This window comes from Xiphias gladius, chromosome 8 (assembly GCF_016859285.1).
Source record: "Xiphias gladius isolate SHS-SW01 ecotype Sanya breed wild chromosome 8, ASM1685928v1, whole genome shotgun sequence".
Taxonomy (NCBI): Eukaryota; Metazoa; Chordata; class Actinopteri; order Istiophoriformes; family Xiphiidae; genus Xiphias; species Xiphias gladius.
This window is the reverse complement of record NC_053407.1, coordinates 29,159,880-29,176,033: the sequence shown is the minus strand read 5'-3', so window position 1 is coordinate 29,176,033 and position 16,154 is coordinate 29,159,880. Positions and strand designations below refer to the sequence as shown.

At 43.9% G+C, this 16,154-nt stretch overlaps 1 protein-coding gene and 1 long non-coding RNA gene across 4 annotated transcripts; one reads left to right on the top strand and one right to left on the bottom strand.

The window, feature by feature from the left end:
• Nucleotides 1-1,039: 1,039 nt before the first annotated feature.
• dldh (dihydrolipoamide dehydrogenase) lies at nt 1,040-11,177 on the bottom strand. 2 transcript variants are annotated; one of them, XR_005707979.1, is made up of 14 exons: nt 11,048-11,177; nt 9,404-9,479; nt 8,027-8,106; nt 7,733-7,801; nt 7,258-7,327; nt 6,789-6,889; nt 6,545-6,688; nt 5,978-6,079; nt 5,600-5,790; nt 5,275-5,445; nt 4,094-4,283; nt 3,371-3,508; nt 2,725-2,813; nt 1,040-1,298 (listed from the first exon to the last, which is right to left on the bottom strand). XR_005707979.1 is itself a non-coding variant. In XM_040133514.1 (14 exons), exons 1-14 carry the CDS (start codon nt 11,150-11,152, stop codon nt 1,233-1,235), a joined length of 1,599 nt encoding a protein of 532 aa, XP_039989448.1. In that variant the 5' UTR covers nt 11,153-11,177; the 3' UTR covers nt 1,040-1,232. The 2 variants fall into 2 exon arrangements, 1 of the variants encoding a protein (XP_039989448.1); XM_040133514.1 differs by having other exon boundaries at nt 2,725-2,809; nt 3,360-3,508.
• LOC120793425 lies at nt 10,311-14,898 on the top strand. Of its 2 annotated transcripts, none has more exons than XR_005707980.1 (3): nt 10,311-10,415; nt 10,849-11,026; nt 14,788-14,898. It is a non-coding gene; the product is annotated as an uncharacterized LOC120793425 (long non-coding RNA). The 2 variants fall into 2 exon arrangements; XR_005707981.1 differs by having other exon boundaries at nt 10,311-10,618.
• The last annotated feature ends 1,256 nt before the right edge of the window (nt 14,899-16,154 follow it).

The following is a 16,154-nucleotide window of genomic DNA, read 5'->3' as shown; positions in this document are numbered from 1 at the left end:
TCAACAGCCCCTCTCCCAAGATGAATTTATATTGACCTAAAAAGGGCATATCCACACTCAGTTGCACAGAAACCTGCTGTTTTTCTGAGCATGCTGTACTCGTGTCTCGGGCCAAATCCGTGTTATCAGAGGAACAGTTGAACTTGAGCTGTAGGTTTTTGTTTTTTTTTTTTTGAGGTCAGAACTCATAATTCCCCACTGCAGTTGTTGTTCTGTGGTGCAAGAGAGAGAGGACGGGGAAGAGCCTCTATGATAAATTATGTAGGGAATGTTTTTGTACCCTTACTTTAAATCCCTTAATTCCCATTGTCCCACTACGGAGGACTGTCTACTTTGAAAAGGTTTTAAATCAAATCAAAAGTGATCTCAGCTCAGGGTTAGTGGCTTTGTCTGGAGCTTTAAACCACATCTCAGCAGGTAGACTTTGCTCAGTTGTCAGCATGTGGCATCGTGTTATCGCTTATCAAGACTGTTAAATGCCTTTTGAGTCTCTGGAAAAAGGTCTCTCTGCATAAATGATCTATTTTTGTTTTTGGATTATGCTGCCGCCTTGGCCCGGTTTCACACCTCGGTGGAAAATAAATAAAAGAAAACCACGTTCATCTGAACGAACACATGATGTCATTTATCCACGCTGAACTTTTTGATAATCCAGGGCGTAAACCGCTACTGACATGTCACCGATTGGGTCGGCGCCAGAAGCCCGACAACGCCTACAGGTTCTGACCCGCAGCGAGGGACTTCAGGAGTCGCTTCAACCTTTAAAACCGGAACCTCTGGATCCGAGAGCGGCCACGGTTCCCTGCCCTGATTACTGCTCATGTCTGTCATGTTGAATTCTTTCACACTGTAAAAAACAAAAAAAACAAAACAAAAAAAACAGAAAAACACTCCCTTCCTCCTTTACAGGAGAAACCACAGCCACCCAGTCAAATAATATCGATATCTCTTTGTCCTGTAAATTAGTGCCTAATGTTGCTCTTGTGGCATCTTGCAAACTATGCGATTGGAAAACGAAGAGACTGATCTGCAGTCAGTGTTTATTTACCGCCCAAACCCTCTTTTATTTTTATTTTTTACTGAGAACATTTAAATAACATTAGAACTAGATGCGGTACAGTGTTGATGTGCACAGAGGATCCCGGTGGGTTGGATGAAGGTCCGGACGCAGACGCACAGCTTCCCGCCTCTCCTCTGCTGCGTACACTGGAGGTGCGACAGCGGCTGGCGGATCAGAAGTTGATGGCTTTGCCGAAGGAGGCGGCCAGGTTTGCTTCTCTGAAGGCCTCCGACACCGTCTGCAGGAGGCCGAACAGAGGGTGGGTGAGGAGCGGGGTGAGGAGGAGGAGGAGGAGGAGAGGGTCAGTTTGAGTTTTAATTTCAACATCCAGCTGTTTTCTGCAGATTAGGAGCCTTTACGTCTCCTTCCACTGTTGCAGCAACATTTTACTTTAACCCCCCATTGAGCACAAACACATTTCATAAACGGTTTATAACAAGCTGCAGTGTAGCAGATAAGCTGATAAGTGTTTATTCATGTATTTGTCAACAACTTTAATTTCTACAAACAGATAATGAAGGCCTTCATATAAAAGAAAATATACTTGACAAATACTGTACAACAATGATCACAGAGATTTCCTATTTGCTTACAACTATATTATATAATAGTGTTAAAAACTGTTCATATGCTGCTTATAAAGGCTCAATGGGGGACTGAGGTAAAGCGTTGCCACTTTTTCTTGCCTGCGGCTAGACTCTCACTTAAGGTCAGAATTTGTTCCGACAGCGAGAGCTGAATAAAGGTTGGATATAGAGCTCAAACGATCAGTTGATTAATCAATAACTCAACAAACAGAAAATCAAGTGGCAGCTGTTTCTATTTCGACTACTTTTTTTGCTGTTTTCCAAGCAAAAGCCAAAAAAACAAAAAAAAAGTGCCTCGTTCCAGCTGCTCAACTGTGAAGATTTGCTGCTTTTTCATTTGCTCGTGTGACAGTGAACTAAGTATTTTGGACTTGGGACTGTTGCTAAATGAAAACGTGACCTTGGGCTTTAGGAAACTGTGACAGGCTCATTCTTTAGTCCCACTACTGAACATTTGGCTGCAAACTCACCAAAAGAAAAAAAAAAAAAGGTTTTTTTTTATTTTTAAACTGATGTAGAGAAAGAAAGGGACAAATGACAACGTGAAAACAGCAGTGTCACCTTTCTCATGTGGAATAAATAGATTATATTTTTCTACTTCTTATGAGCTTCCTCTTCCTTTTTTTGTCAGGCAACTTTTTCCATGTACCGAGGCCGTTGAGTCTGGCTACAAGCACGCGACGCAGTCTTTTCAAAAGCCTGGATTCCGGAGCCCAAACCCTTTCACAATGTTGAGACCCATCACGTCCTGCTTTCCCACTGTTGACGTGTCTCAGTTCTCCAGAAAAGCAGCAATTTCAACCACATTCGCTCCCCAGATCTGCTCATCCCAGCTGCTGCGCCCCGTCTACCTCTGTGCGTATGATGCATCTGTCATGACATGGCTGGTGTGTCACGCACATGAGATCTAACATTACGAACATTATCATTTTTACATCTTGATCCGTACAAACCAAGAGTCCAAAAAAGAATGAATCTTACGGTTCCTCTCCAGCCATGTGTGTGATATCCCGGTGAACCTGTGTGGTGTGTGTGTGTGTGTGTGTGTGTGTGTGTGTGTGTGCGTGAGAGACATACGGGATGGGCGTGGCAGACTCTGGCGACGTCCTCGCAGGAAGCTCCGTACTCCATGGCCAAAGCAGCCTCATTGATCATCTCCCCGCTCCCTGCAGGGAAACACACACAGGGTTTGATATCAGGCATCCCGTCTCAGCGGACAGGCTTCCCGGGACACTTCATGGACCGGGGCGTTTTTATGTTAGTCCTGCTATGATGAGTCACGGTGTCTGCCGTGGGAAGCAGATACCGTACCTGTCTCTCTATTTGACTGCTTGGTGGTTTCCAAAGAGACCTCCTCATTAGGACTGTGTGGGCATGATACACCCCCCCCTCCCTTCTGCTGAACGGGACACTTTGCGCCTTTATCGTTGCTGTATTGTATGTAGTCTGCAGGAAATCCACATTGTACAGTGGCTCCACTAACCTTCAACCTGAGGAGCAGGACTACCTGAAAAACACCCGTGTGGACATGCAGAGACTTTAAGGCAATCACGGCTCCAAGCGAGTCTGACTGACTAAAGACCAACTCATCGGCGGCTTTCGCTAATTTATCAGCCAACTTGACGTCCAAAGCAGGACCGAAGAAGACAGCTGGTCCCCCTGATCGGACTCATTCTCAGTTAGTCACGTGCGCTCAGCGTGGCGTTCGGGACGAGGCTCTTACAGATCCGAGGATGTGCGCTCCCAGCATCCTGTCCGTCTCCTTGTGGCTGAGGATCTTCACCAAGCCGTCGGTGTCTGCGTTGGTTTTGGCTCGGCTGTTGGCCGCGAAGGGGAACTTGCCGACTCTGTACGGGACGCCCTGAAGAGCAGAAGAGGCAGATCGAGACTGTAAAAACGCCGCTGGACAATCGGCACAGAAAACAGCACAGACACTAGACATCCGCTGGAATATTAGTGAGCAGGTTGATTCAGCTTCAAAATATTGTCCATTTCTGGCATGATACGTTTTTCTGAACTGTTCGGGCTCATGTGTTCGTTCGTCACCTCCACGCTGATAATGATCGTTCGTACACCTGATTGAGACTTTCAAGTGGCCTGGTGGTGATTTAAAGTGCGAGGAAATGCTGCCATCATCTGTCTGAGGTTGGGAGTGACGAATGTAGGGGGTGTGAAGCTGCTCAAACAGCTGTGTTCACGACATGTTTCTGTTGCTCCACAGTGGCAAAAAGAAATCTGTTACTACAGGTTTAAATGAAACGTTGCCACACCCAAGGTTTGTTTGGTACCAACGTTTCGGAAAACACCTCCCGACATTTACACTTTGGCTTTATTTCTTTTTTTCAGGCCGCTGTTCAACACTATGATACTGTATGATACTGTACTACGCATGAAAGCGCTGCCTTTTCCACATCTGTATGAATCCCCATCACCCCGTGACTCTCACCTCCTCTTTGAGCTGCTCCTCTGTCTTGCCCACCCAGGCCACCTCGGGGTGTGTGTAGATGACGGAGGGAACGCAGTTGTAGTCGATGTGCACGGCGCCGCCGGCCATGCCCTCCACACAGATGATGCCCTCGTCCTCGGCCTTGTGGGCCAACATCGGCCCGGCGACCACATCTCCGATTGCATAAACACTATGGGGTAAGAATGAATGATGAAGGTACGGTATAAATTTAAAAAAAAACAAAAAAAAATCTTATATTATATTACTGGTGGAGGATCAGATTTTGAATCCATGTATGTGATTAAGATTAATATCATGATTATAATATTAAAACCTGGACCTAGATTCATCTTTGTAGCTTGATGTAAAATTTCAGGACAACTTTTCGTAACTAAGAAAAAAAAAATTGTTCTTGATTTCACGATCTCAACCTCCAACTGTCATGAGTTGGTGGCTTCCTAAACCAAAAACAGAGCGTCCCAGTGACCGGTGACAGTCACAGGTGCTCGTCCCCTTTCCCTCGATGGGCTTTCACTTCGTCCGTCCGTCCGAAAATTTGAATTTGTTTCACCGGATTTCACAGATTATATCTTTTTATCGAGAAGATACGTCAACGTGAGCGACACCAAACTGAACTCCGGGGTTTCAAGTGACGTTAATTCAGCTTTGGTGATGACTTACATCCCGAAAAGAAACTGACCCAAAGTTGCATTAATGATAGTTAATAATTGATGACCCATAAGACGACGTAGCTCTTTATCTTACCACAGATATATCCGAATCATCATATACACAAGCCAACAGTTATGCTAAAGATAGATTTATAATACCAACACACGACAGTTTATTCAGTTTTATAAACTGTACTGTGAAATAAATTTTTCTTATCTCAACACTTGTCATGGTTTTTTCTGTATCTGTATCTGTAGTTTATCATTTAAAAAACACGTCAGCCAATGTATCCTTAACGGATTTATTAAACTCTCTCTGACAGGCTGTAACGATGGGCTTCTCCATCTGTATCAACACATTTTTGGTGTAAAAGGAAGAGGATCCGCTCTTTTAGATAATCAATAAGCTGTATAAGGGTTTAGATATTTGGTTTCAGAGATGCTAACGGGTCAGGTCGTCTGTCACGGATGACTGCTGGTTTGGGTCAGTCAGCCGGAGCTCGGTGCTACCTGGGTACTTTGGTCTGGAAGCGGCCGTTGACGGGGATTCGGCCCCTGTTGTCCAGCTCGATGCCAACAGAATCCAGACCCAGGTTCTGGGTGAAAGGCCGCCTGCCGATACAGACCAGCAGCACGTCACACGTCAGAGTCTCGTTCTTCCCTCCGGCCGCCGCCTCCACTCTGAAACACCAAACACATCAACAGCCACTGTTACAAACTGATGCAACACTGGTCTTTATTTTCCACTCCCCGGAGTTTACGTTTCAAAAGTCAAGACATGATCCACATTCTGATATTCTGACAGGACCTGAAGCCTCAGGAGTGTTTCACTCACGCCACATCGATCTTGCCGTCGGGCCTTTTAGTGGCTCCCAGGACTTTGGTGCCGAGCTTGAACTTGAGGCCCTGCTTCTGCAGGATGCGCTGGAAGTTCTTGGAGATCTCCATGTCGATGCCCATGCCGCCCACGTGGCCCAGGAACTCCACCGCTGTGACCTTGGAGCCAAGGCGCTGCCACACTGACCCCTGAAGGACGGGACGGGACGGGTGTGGGGGGTTAAACGTCTGCGTGACTAAGAGGACAGATTCACGTTCTCCACAACAAGACAAGAGGCAAACGAAATGTTGGTGCTCTGAGGTCATTCTGGATCGGTCAGTGAATATCTAACATATAAATGTGTGTTTTGGTAAATGAGACTGAAGTGATGCAGACCAGCTCCACTCCGATGACTCCAGCTCCAATCACAATCAGCTCCTCTGGCACTTTCTTCAGGGACAGAGCTCCGGTGGAGGACACAATGGCGTCTTCATCAATCTAAAAAAAAAAAAACATGTTTAAACAGCCTGTTTAACATTTCATTTCCCCATCGATTTTAACTGAATACTTAGTAGTCAGGTAGTCAAAGTATCTGCATTGGCGAATCAAAATGATCTGCCAGTTTTTTTAGTGATGAGCGCCTTAAAATTGAAGCCGTCTTAACGGCGTAATCAGTGTTTTTGTGTCAACAATGAGTAAAATGATTACATGACGTGAGGGAAGCTGCTCGTGGTGAACCACAGACAATTATCATTTCACAATGTGACCAACTGCAGTGAATCCTTCTCCTGTTTCTTAGACATTTTCTATTTATATTTTTGTATATACTACGGAAGATCATTTATCGGAATTGATTGAAATTCCACGGTTTTCAAAATGTTTGGAAAAAGGCCTGGAATTCCATATTAATTGTATTTTATATTTGCCTGTGAAGATCTGTGCAGAGGCAAAACTCAGCTGTACCTGGATCCCGGGGAAGGGCGTGACCTCGGAGCCGGTGGCGATGAGGATGTTCTTGGTGTTGATGACCTGCTCGCTGCCGTCTGCTGCTATGGCCGTCACCTGGTTCTTACCCGTCACCCTCCCAAAACCATTGACGTGGGTCACCTGAGGGGGGCGATGTCACACTGTAAACACTGCCGTCAGTGGTTCTGACTGTGAATATACATGTGAGCCAACAACCATTGAAAACAGAGAGAAGTCTTACCTTGTTCTGTTTGAATAAATGTGCGATTCCTCCCGTCAGCGCTTTGACCGCCCCGCTCTTCTGAGCCATCATCTTCTCCAGGTTCAACGAGATGCCTGAAACTGAGACGCAGAGACCTGAGTCCAGAGCTGCTCAATTATTCGATAAACAGCATGTTCCTTGTCATATTATAGTAAACTGAATATCTCTGGGTTTTGAAGCGTTGATTGGACAAAACAAAGCATGTGAAGGCGTCAACTTGAGATCTGGGAAAACTGTGATGGACGTTTTTCCACTATTTTCCAGCCTTTCATAGACGCGTGTTGACGACAGGACACAGGACTGAGCTACAGATCAACGTCCACAACTAGAGAAAATCATCTTTAACTCTGCCAAGCAACAGTTCTCAATCGGAAAGCCGCCTGGACCGACCCACTGAGAACCACATAATGTCCAAAATGTCCCTTAAAAGTCCAGGGAAGCCTCTTACTTTCGATGCCTCTGCTTTCGAAGTCCTTGCCGTGAGCCATGTGGTACAAGTAGGAGTTATTCAGCAGAGCCTGCAGACACACAATATCGAATGACTCAACTGGATGAACATTGTTTATACGCTGACATCAAAAACTTTGTGTGTCTAATCATTTTAAGAATCTCATGTTCAACTGTGGGTGCATTTTATGTTTCGCTTGGTTTCGCTTTCTTCAGAAAATGGCACTAGATACTGGACACAGTAAGCATTCAATTTACAACACAACTATTAGTAACCGTGCTCCATTCGATTGGGCCGATAGGGCACTTGTTACGCAGTGGCAAGGGTGGGGAAACCCTGACAGGGAGGAACGTGATCTGAACAAGCTGACGATCGTACGGGATGCACGTAGTCACTGAAATAACCGCAGTACCAGTGTTCGGCCACAGCAGTCTGTTCCATCGCTCTAACTACAGAGAGAAAACCAGCTTATTACCTTTGAGGGGATGCAGCCGACATTCAGACAGGTCCCACCCAGCGTGGGATTTTTCTCCACACACACTGTCTGTCAAAGGAAATGCACGTATTAGAGGCTGCGTCTGCGTTCATGTGTCTGCCCTACAAAGAAAACCTGCATTATTCACAATAAACTGTCAGCTTCGTGCCCTGGGATCAGCAGGTGATCAGCAGGTGATCCCAGGGCACGGAGATCCAAATTAAATAAAATGAATGAGATGCATTCTATCAGCAAATAAATTTGGGTGAGTCAACTGTCAGGGAGGTGGCTTACCTTGAAGCCGAGCTGTGCGGCTTTGATGGCAGCGACGTAGCCGCCTGGACCGGAGCCCACCACTGTGACGTCTGCATCAACTAGAGAGAAGCAACACAGCAACTTTTATCAGGCGTTTATCACAGCGACTCGGAGCACAGAGATAAGACTTCAGGGGGATAAAAGCTGACGTTGACACTCTCCCATAAACACCAAAGGAAGTCTGTTTTATTTCTGAAGATCAGGGCTGAACCAGGAGATGTAGCCCGGTGGGTTAGTGGACCCCCGTGTGGACTATAAGTCTACTGCTTCGGCGAGGCTTTTATTGCGAAATAACCACAGGAAATAAGAAACAGTCTTTGTACGTTGCTCAACGTGGGATGGTTGAGAGTTTCAATCAACGTCTGAAGATGGTCTGACTCTACATTCATCAATGTGACACTCTTTCATTGACTGTTATTCTAAACATTTTTGAGCTTTAAGATGCTGCTCAGACTGAATTTACAATTTAAAAGCTTCATGTTTGGATGGAAGTTTATTATTATCTATAAGATTTTTCTCACCTTGCACAAGTTGCACTAAAATTCAAAAGACAAGCGGTACATAAAATGATAATGAAAAGGCACCGACAATAAACTGCAATCTCCCCAGCCGGACACAAACTGGGGAGATTACTCTCTCCTAATTTCCTGTCAACTGTCTACTGCCGACTATCAAAAATGACTAAAATGCCCAAAAAATATATATAAACGAAAGAGAAAAATAAGTCCTTAATAGTAGAGTTCTACCAAACTCTCCTACATTATCCTATTCATTTTCTAAACCTCTATAACCTTTTTTCTGAGAGGCTTGTTTCAAGTCAAATTCAGCATTTGAGAGATTTGAGTATTAGCATAATCTGCAACAGCCGTGAATTACCACAAAGGCTAGCTGTTCCACTCTGTTTGTGGGCAACATAAGACAGGCTTTCGCACTGCCGTGCTTTAACGTCCCACTGCTGGACATCAGCAGACAAAGACAAGAATAAGTTCCAATGATATACTTAATTTATTTAATGTGACCTGGTCCCTGATAAATGGTTTAAAAAAAAAAAAAAGGTTGATTTAGCAATTAAAAACTGTTACATTTTTCCAAAACTGATACAAAAACCTTTTATAACTAATATTGCTACCTACAGCAGGCAAGAATTCTGCCTTTTTTGAGGAAACTAAATTCTATGCTTTTTTTAGACTTTTTGAAAGACAGATACCCTGGTATGTGCCGCTGAAGAACAAATCTCTTGTAACGAGTAGGTTCAGTGTCAGCTAAATGGGAAACGACTACCAAACATGTGGCTAAACTTAGTGGGAGCACGTGCCATTAAATGAGGATGGATGGTAAGATTTACAGTCATCTTACTTGCTGCTTTGTCAGCGTAGGTTCTGACGGACAGAGCTGCAGCTCCGTGCAGTTTGCAGGGAAGGTTGTGGCTCCGCTGTAAATTGCACAAAACACACAAGTGAAGAAACACTGTGCAAGCCAGTGACGGGCTAACGTTTTACAGTGTGTGAAAATGAGCTTTACCAACTACAGTGACGCTGCCTGGATTTCCCCTCAGAGTTTAAAAAAAACAAAACAAAACAAAAACAAAAGAACAAAAAACAACTGAATTTACAACCATTTTTCTATCAACGGCTTAACAGCAGTTCAGATTACTTCAGAGAATGAAGTCATTTCCAGGTGAACTCACTCGACGTTAGCCTGTTTGTTATTTTTGTTGTGCATTTCCTTCACTAAAATTTCCTTGTTCAGTTGCTCAACTACACACTGAGGACAACTGTGCAAAAACAACTTTGAAAACAGGCTTTGGGAACATGCAAAGTTTGTCATAACACTGTCTGCGTCACAATTACGAAGTTATAAAAGGTAAAAATCCAACTTAAGGACAAGCGCATTGGCAAATGCAATTAGCATTTTCACAGTCCTTTCCTTTCTTTAGTTCTGTACAAACAGAATACATTTCTCTGAAGGGGTCACAGCCCTTTCAGCTGGTCTGGGGTTCAGTTTCTTGTGGGGGTGCTGGGGTCACTAAGCCCCGATTTAGTGGGGTGCCCAAACTTTTGCACAAGCCACAATTCCTTCTTTTTTTTTTTTTTTTTTTATTCTTATTTTACTTTTTCAGCTCATGAAATAAGAAGTAACTTTGCATTAACATTTGAAGAAAGACACATTGCCGCAGAGGCTGGATTTGCTGCTTCTAACTTCAATAATCGATAAAGTATGTAATTTGGCCACAACGCGCAGACACACAGCTGTGGCTAGTACGAGCTGTCACCTCTGTCAGTGTTGGGTATTGAACCGGCAACTCTTAAGCCTTTTCCAGCTGAGCAGGCCGCTGGCTAGTTAGCGTGAAAACACGCTTAATTAGAGAGTAGGTGGCTTTTAACCTCGTAAAGTTGTGCGACGAGACTTTAAGTTGCTGAGCTTCTGACATAAGTTACGTTAAAGGTTAGGTAACCACTGTAACAACTAGCTTAGCGGGCTAACATGGCTTGTAGGGACAGAAAACTGAAAAGTCATCTATTTGTCTCTATCGTTAGTAGAAACCATTAATCCCCAGCACACAAATATCACGTATGTCAATACGTTTATGATTTGTTTACAGTATGAACTAGCTAATGTTACCTCTTTCCATAATGCGTATTCCACAACAAAAGTCGTACTTTTATTAACCCACGGGCCTTTTTGTCCATTTTCCTCACGCCGAATTAAAAAGGGGAAAATTGTGAAATTTAATACCATATCAATTACACATTAAGCTACATCTCTTTTCTAACGATAACCCCAACAACTTTGAATTTCAGGTTTTCCCAGTGGAGTCTGGCCGTGCGTACTCTCCAAACGATTTCACCGGACCAGAGCTGTTAGCTTAGCTGCTAGTCAGGCCCGGGGCCGCCTATCTGCAAACACCTGTATCCACGGGCCCCACGGCTTCATGAGACCAGTCTGATCCCTATCCGGAAAACACACTCTGGTTAGCGGGTAAGCAAGATCCGTACGTACCGTGGCCAGAGAGCGGTATAACTGGGTCCAGCTCTGCATTTTGTCGGTGTCCCTTCGCAGGATCAGTAACCTAGAGCAGGCCGACCAGCCAAGGACTCCTCTCATTGCGCACGCGCCGTACCAGCCCAGGAAAAACACGCCTGTACGTCGCCTCTAAATGACGTCATAAAAACCCGGAAAACGTTTCCTTCGCAGGCTCAGTATGATAATAAAAAAAAAAGTTTGCTCTTTCTGTGAACTACAGCCTCAGTTTAGGTAGGAATTTACAGCTGTTCAGTAAAACCAAAAATATTACAGCAAATGATGCAGTGATTATCAGCACGCGGAAGTAAAGGGGAAGTTTGACATCAGTAATACAGAGAGGCCAAATCCGGATCACACAGAGGGAAAGATGCAGCAGTCCAGACAGTCAGGCACCAAACTGTTCAGGTGTCAGGACTCACCTGCAGGCGGACAAGCAGAGACCCGGATACCGTTCTGATCGTGTGCAGAAGGAGCTGAGTAACCAAGCTTTCACGTTCAGCGCTCAGACGTCAAAACGACTCAAAACGGGGATTTTAATGTGTCGACGGCAACTTACCCGACTGACCGAAAAGCCCAAAATATCCAAGTGTCAGAGTTGCAAAAGTTAGACTTTACGTCATCTGTCAGTGTGTTTTCTCATCAGCAGCAACTATAGTCAGCAATTCATCTGCTCTATATTCTAAAGGGGAAAACACACCACACACTCATTCATCAGCGACAAAACGGCTTTTTCTTCAGAAACACAGCTCACAGAGTCAAACCAGTGTAGAAGATACCGCATCTCTCAAAATGCCAAAATGAATGATGTTTTGACACAAGGAAAAAGAAAACACCAAAGCATGTCATTGGGATTGTTTTAAATTTTCAATGAATTTAGGATATGCAGAAAATTTTTTACCAAAGATCTTTAGTAAAAACAAACAAGCAAATGAAAATCTTGGTGCTTTCGGCAAACAACAAAATGGTGCATTACCGACCAACTGGTCTGGAGTGTGGATCAGGACTCTAAATTTAAGCTGCTTACATAAATAATAAAATAGAATAAAATAAAATAACCAAGAACACAAAGCTGTCATATCCTCTCCCCAAGATTTGTTCTCCTCGGAAAATGAAACAAAAATAGACCAAATCCATTTCCTGGACCTCTTCGCAAAATATCACATAATTGGAAGTTTAATTTGATCTTCCAGGCCGAGTGTCAGGTCGTTACTCTCAGCTTCGATGAATCATAACATGTTCTAAATTTTCAAAACATCAGTCATCAAAATATACAGGCGGCGGGAAGAAATACAGGACAAAAATTTTCATTATTGATCCGTCAGATATTTAGTGTGTCAGGGCTCTGCATCAAAGATTTTTCCACTGGGTTTGATTTATCTAAATAAAATTACGACAACATAGGAAAAAAAATAAAAAAAATTCTGCTGGGTTCGAGAAAACAACACTTTTTATACTTACAACAATCAGCGGTCTGAATTTACTACCCAGCCATGTTTTATCAATTTTGTTTTTACAGTTTTGAAGGCGTCGATTGTACATGAATGAAACGATTAGATAGGATCAATTATCAAAGACCATTTGCAACAGGAAGAAGCAATGGGACGTATTACAGGATAATACGATATGAAGAAAAGCATTTAGAATTGGAGAAGAGGGAGGTAAATACCACATGGTGCCACATTATATGAAGCGGAACTTTTTTTCGAATGACATCTAACATCTCCACTTATTGTAATAAACAACCAATGTAAACGAAGTGGATTTCGACACCATCATTGGGACAGAGACTGAAGAATGGGTAGAGCTTGTCAGTGAAGGAGCAGCCAGTAAAAGAGCAGATAAGAGCGGCAGTATCAGCGTCATAAAGGTAGACCAGACCCTCCTCACAATCCACAAACACCCCCACCTTCCCAGGCTTCGACTTCAGCGAGAGACAGACCGGTGGATCAGCAGGAGCAAGGTGCTCACGTAGCCGAACCTCAGACTTCGAACACAGAGTCCAGTAACCATTGTTGGGGCTCAGCGGGATTGGTTTCTTCATGTTGGTCTTTCTGGCCACTCCTAAAGTTCACCTAGGCCACCTTCTAACCCTGAACCTCGAGGTCAGATCTTCCTGAAGTGAAACCCTTCTTTGATAAGACACATCTACAGTCATCACCCTCATTTACCTGTTGCGTAGCGTTAGACTCGGGGGGGTCTGGGATGTACTGTATCCCCATCAAGCGTCACATCCACGGCATACTGCTGGACCCTCTTCACCCTCTTTCGTTGAAGCGATCGTTTTCCGGTTAAATGTAGTTCTGTGTTTTTTCAGCATTTACGTTCTGCACCTAAACAAAATCGGATCAAATGTCAACGGCAGACGGAAACCGTGGCCACTCCAGTCTGAGGAGTTTCTGTTAATGCCAGTTGTTTCAGACACAGGGAGCATAATCAGCTGTACTCACCAGTGTTCGGCACAGACTCCGCTGTGTCGCTGAGAAAAAGCCCGATGGCTTCGGTCAAATGTTTCCCTGGAGAGAAGCAGAGGGACTTGTCTCGACCGCGGCTCTGCTGTCGTTCAGACAAACCTCCACTTTCATTCCAGGACGTGTGACGCTGAAACTCTCCTCGTCTGTCAGTGTAGCTCTGTAGGTGAGGTCTTATTGCCTCTTTGGGAAAATACCTCTTGAAACTAGATGAGTTTTTTACTTTTTGTTGATCTTTACCACCAAGGACACTACGTCTTTACCTGTGTTTGTTTGTGTGCTTGTCAGCAGGATCACACAAAAACTACTGAACCGGTTTGCGCCGAACTTGGTGGAGGGACGGGGCTTGGGGCCGGGGAGGAACCCATTACATTTTGGGGCAGATCCAGATCTTTTATTCTGAATTTGATTTTTTTTTTTTTTTTTCTGCTGAAGTCTGGTGTATGTTGTCTGACATTGGCCTTGGCGAAGGTCTGCGGCAGGTCAGTGCAAGAAAAGAGAAAAAAAAAGATTGTATCTTTTGATCGTTAGACCCAAACACTCCCTTCACAGTCTTCCTCTAAAATCCCACAAACAGTCCGATGTCCAGCTCAGTGTCTGGCCTGTCGTCTCACTTTTCTGCTGCTTTTTAAAACTGTTCGCCACATTTGCTTTGTGTGGTTAGATTACTGACTGAGCACATTTTCAGGGAAAAAAAAAGTAAAGAAAAACTGCAGCACAAGTAGGCTTCCCTGTGGCTTTGTGATTTTCAAAAGTAGTAAAGAAAAGTACTTATTTCAAATCCCTCTTAAGTGAAATTGGGAACGGCATGTTTTAGAAAAAGCTCCTCGGTTACATTAGAGAGAGAAGTTGGCCTTCATTACTTTTCACCACTGGAACATCCATTGTGCATGAGTTTGAAAATTTAAAGTGCAGAGATTTATACACTGAGGAGATTTAGAGTTTATTGCACTTGTTTTCAGTGTCGGATATTTAATGGGAGCTTGTCCCCATAAGGCCTCACGCTGCAGTTTGCGATAGATTCCACTAGAGGGCGTCCAGCTGTCACCTATTCACTACGGACACCGGTTTAGTTTTCATGTCACCTGCTCAGACATAACTGAACGTAACAACAGCTTTACACTACATTAAATGACCTTGTGCTCTATGTGCTATTTGACGTTGGATGACATTAGACAACACTTATCAGTCAATTTTTTATTTAGGTTCAGCTAAATTCACCTGCTGCGGGTTTTTGTCTCCCATTAGTGACACTGGCTGAAGGTTCGTGTCATGGGACAGGACGGACGGCAGCAGGACGCAGAGAGACGAGCGGAGATTTGGATGCATGGAATAAAAGATGTAGTAGACACTTTCATTATAAAGTCTAGTGATGTCTACTTTTTTTTTTCTATTTTCTTGATATATCAAGTCGAATTGTCCCAGGGTGTCCTCTGAGACAAACTTAAATATGGCTGCTCTGCTCTTTGCACCCGAGGCAGCAGCCAGACAGCTGCACTGCTCTGTGGCGTGAAAACGTTCAACTTGCACGTCGTACTTTAAAGGGACGATAATCAATATTTTTGTTCTGAACGAACATATGAAGACGCTGCGACAAAGGTAAAGGTGTCTCTGGTGCTGATGAACCCAGAGACCATCACCGACTGACCCCTGCGGCTCCCCTCGGCTTCACGGAGCTTCACGGTGAGTTTCAGCTCATTGTTTATCCGTTTGCTGCTCTGGGTCACTCTCGTTTTCGGCCGCGGCAGGCAGATGTTTTCAGAGGAACATCTGTAAAAAGCCACCGTCTACTACCTGCTCAGCAGCAATATTACAACTTTTTGATATTACAACAATAGTCATCTTTATTCTCAAAATATTTCAGCTTTGTTCTGAAAAAATGTTTTACAACTTTATTCTCATAATATTACCACTTTTTCTCAAACTCTTTCGACGTTATTCTCAAAATTCTTGATCATTTTTTGTCCACAGAGGCCCAAATTCTCCCCTGTGAGTTAGTTTGCCCCAGGTTAGATTTTCTGGTTCCGTACATGACAAAGATGGAGGTGAAGAGTAAAGACAAATAAACCTTCAGAAACCTGTGGGTGGCGCCACAGACGATTCAGACAGATTCTTATTTGTGTTTTTGTTTTTTTCATAAATTTAAGATTAATTGTAAATTATTTTTCTTGAAGAAGGATCTCGTATTTGCTCTTTTCTTGGGATTTTGTTGTGTTGTAGAAGGAAAATGTAGAATATTGCCAGCCTTATCGTTGAACAGCTGTTCTGAGTTTTTAAAATAATTTATTTAGATTTGCATTTATTTGTCTGGAAGATCGAAATAACCACAGTGAGCGAAGAGGCGTACAAAAGCCATTTGACCCTTCTTCGTGTTTGTCCCTGGTTTTACTTCAGCAGGAACCCAGAAGAGTCTTTCCATAATAAGTTTATCTTGTGAAACACAACTTGTTTGGGCCCCTTTGAGACCCGCTGACAGTCAAATTCAATTAAAACATGATGCCAACATCCCGGCAAACACTCCCTAGTACTCTCGGAGAGACGCCGGCTTTCAAAGTCAATTGTGTCCGATGTGAAGAGCCTGCCTTCATGTCCCCGTCTGGAGCCTTTTCACGTGC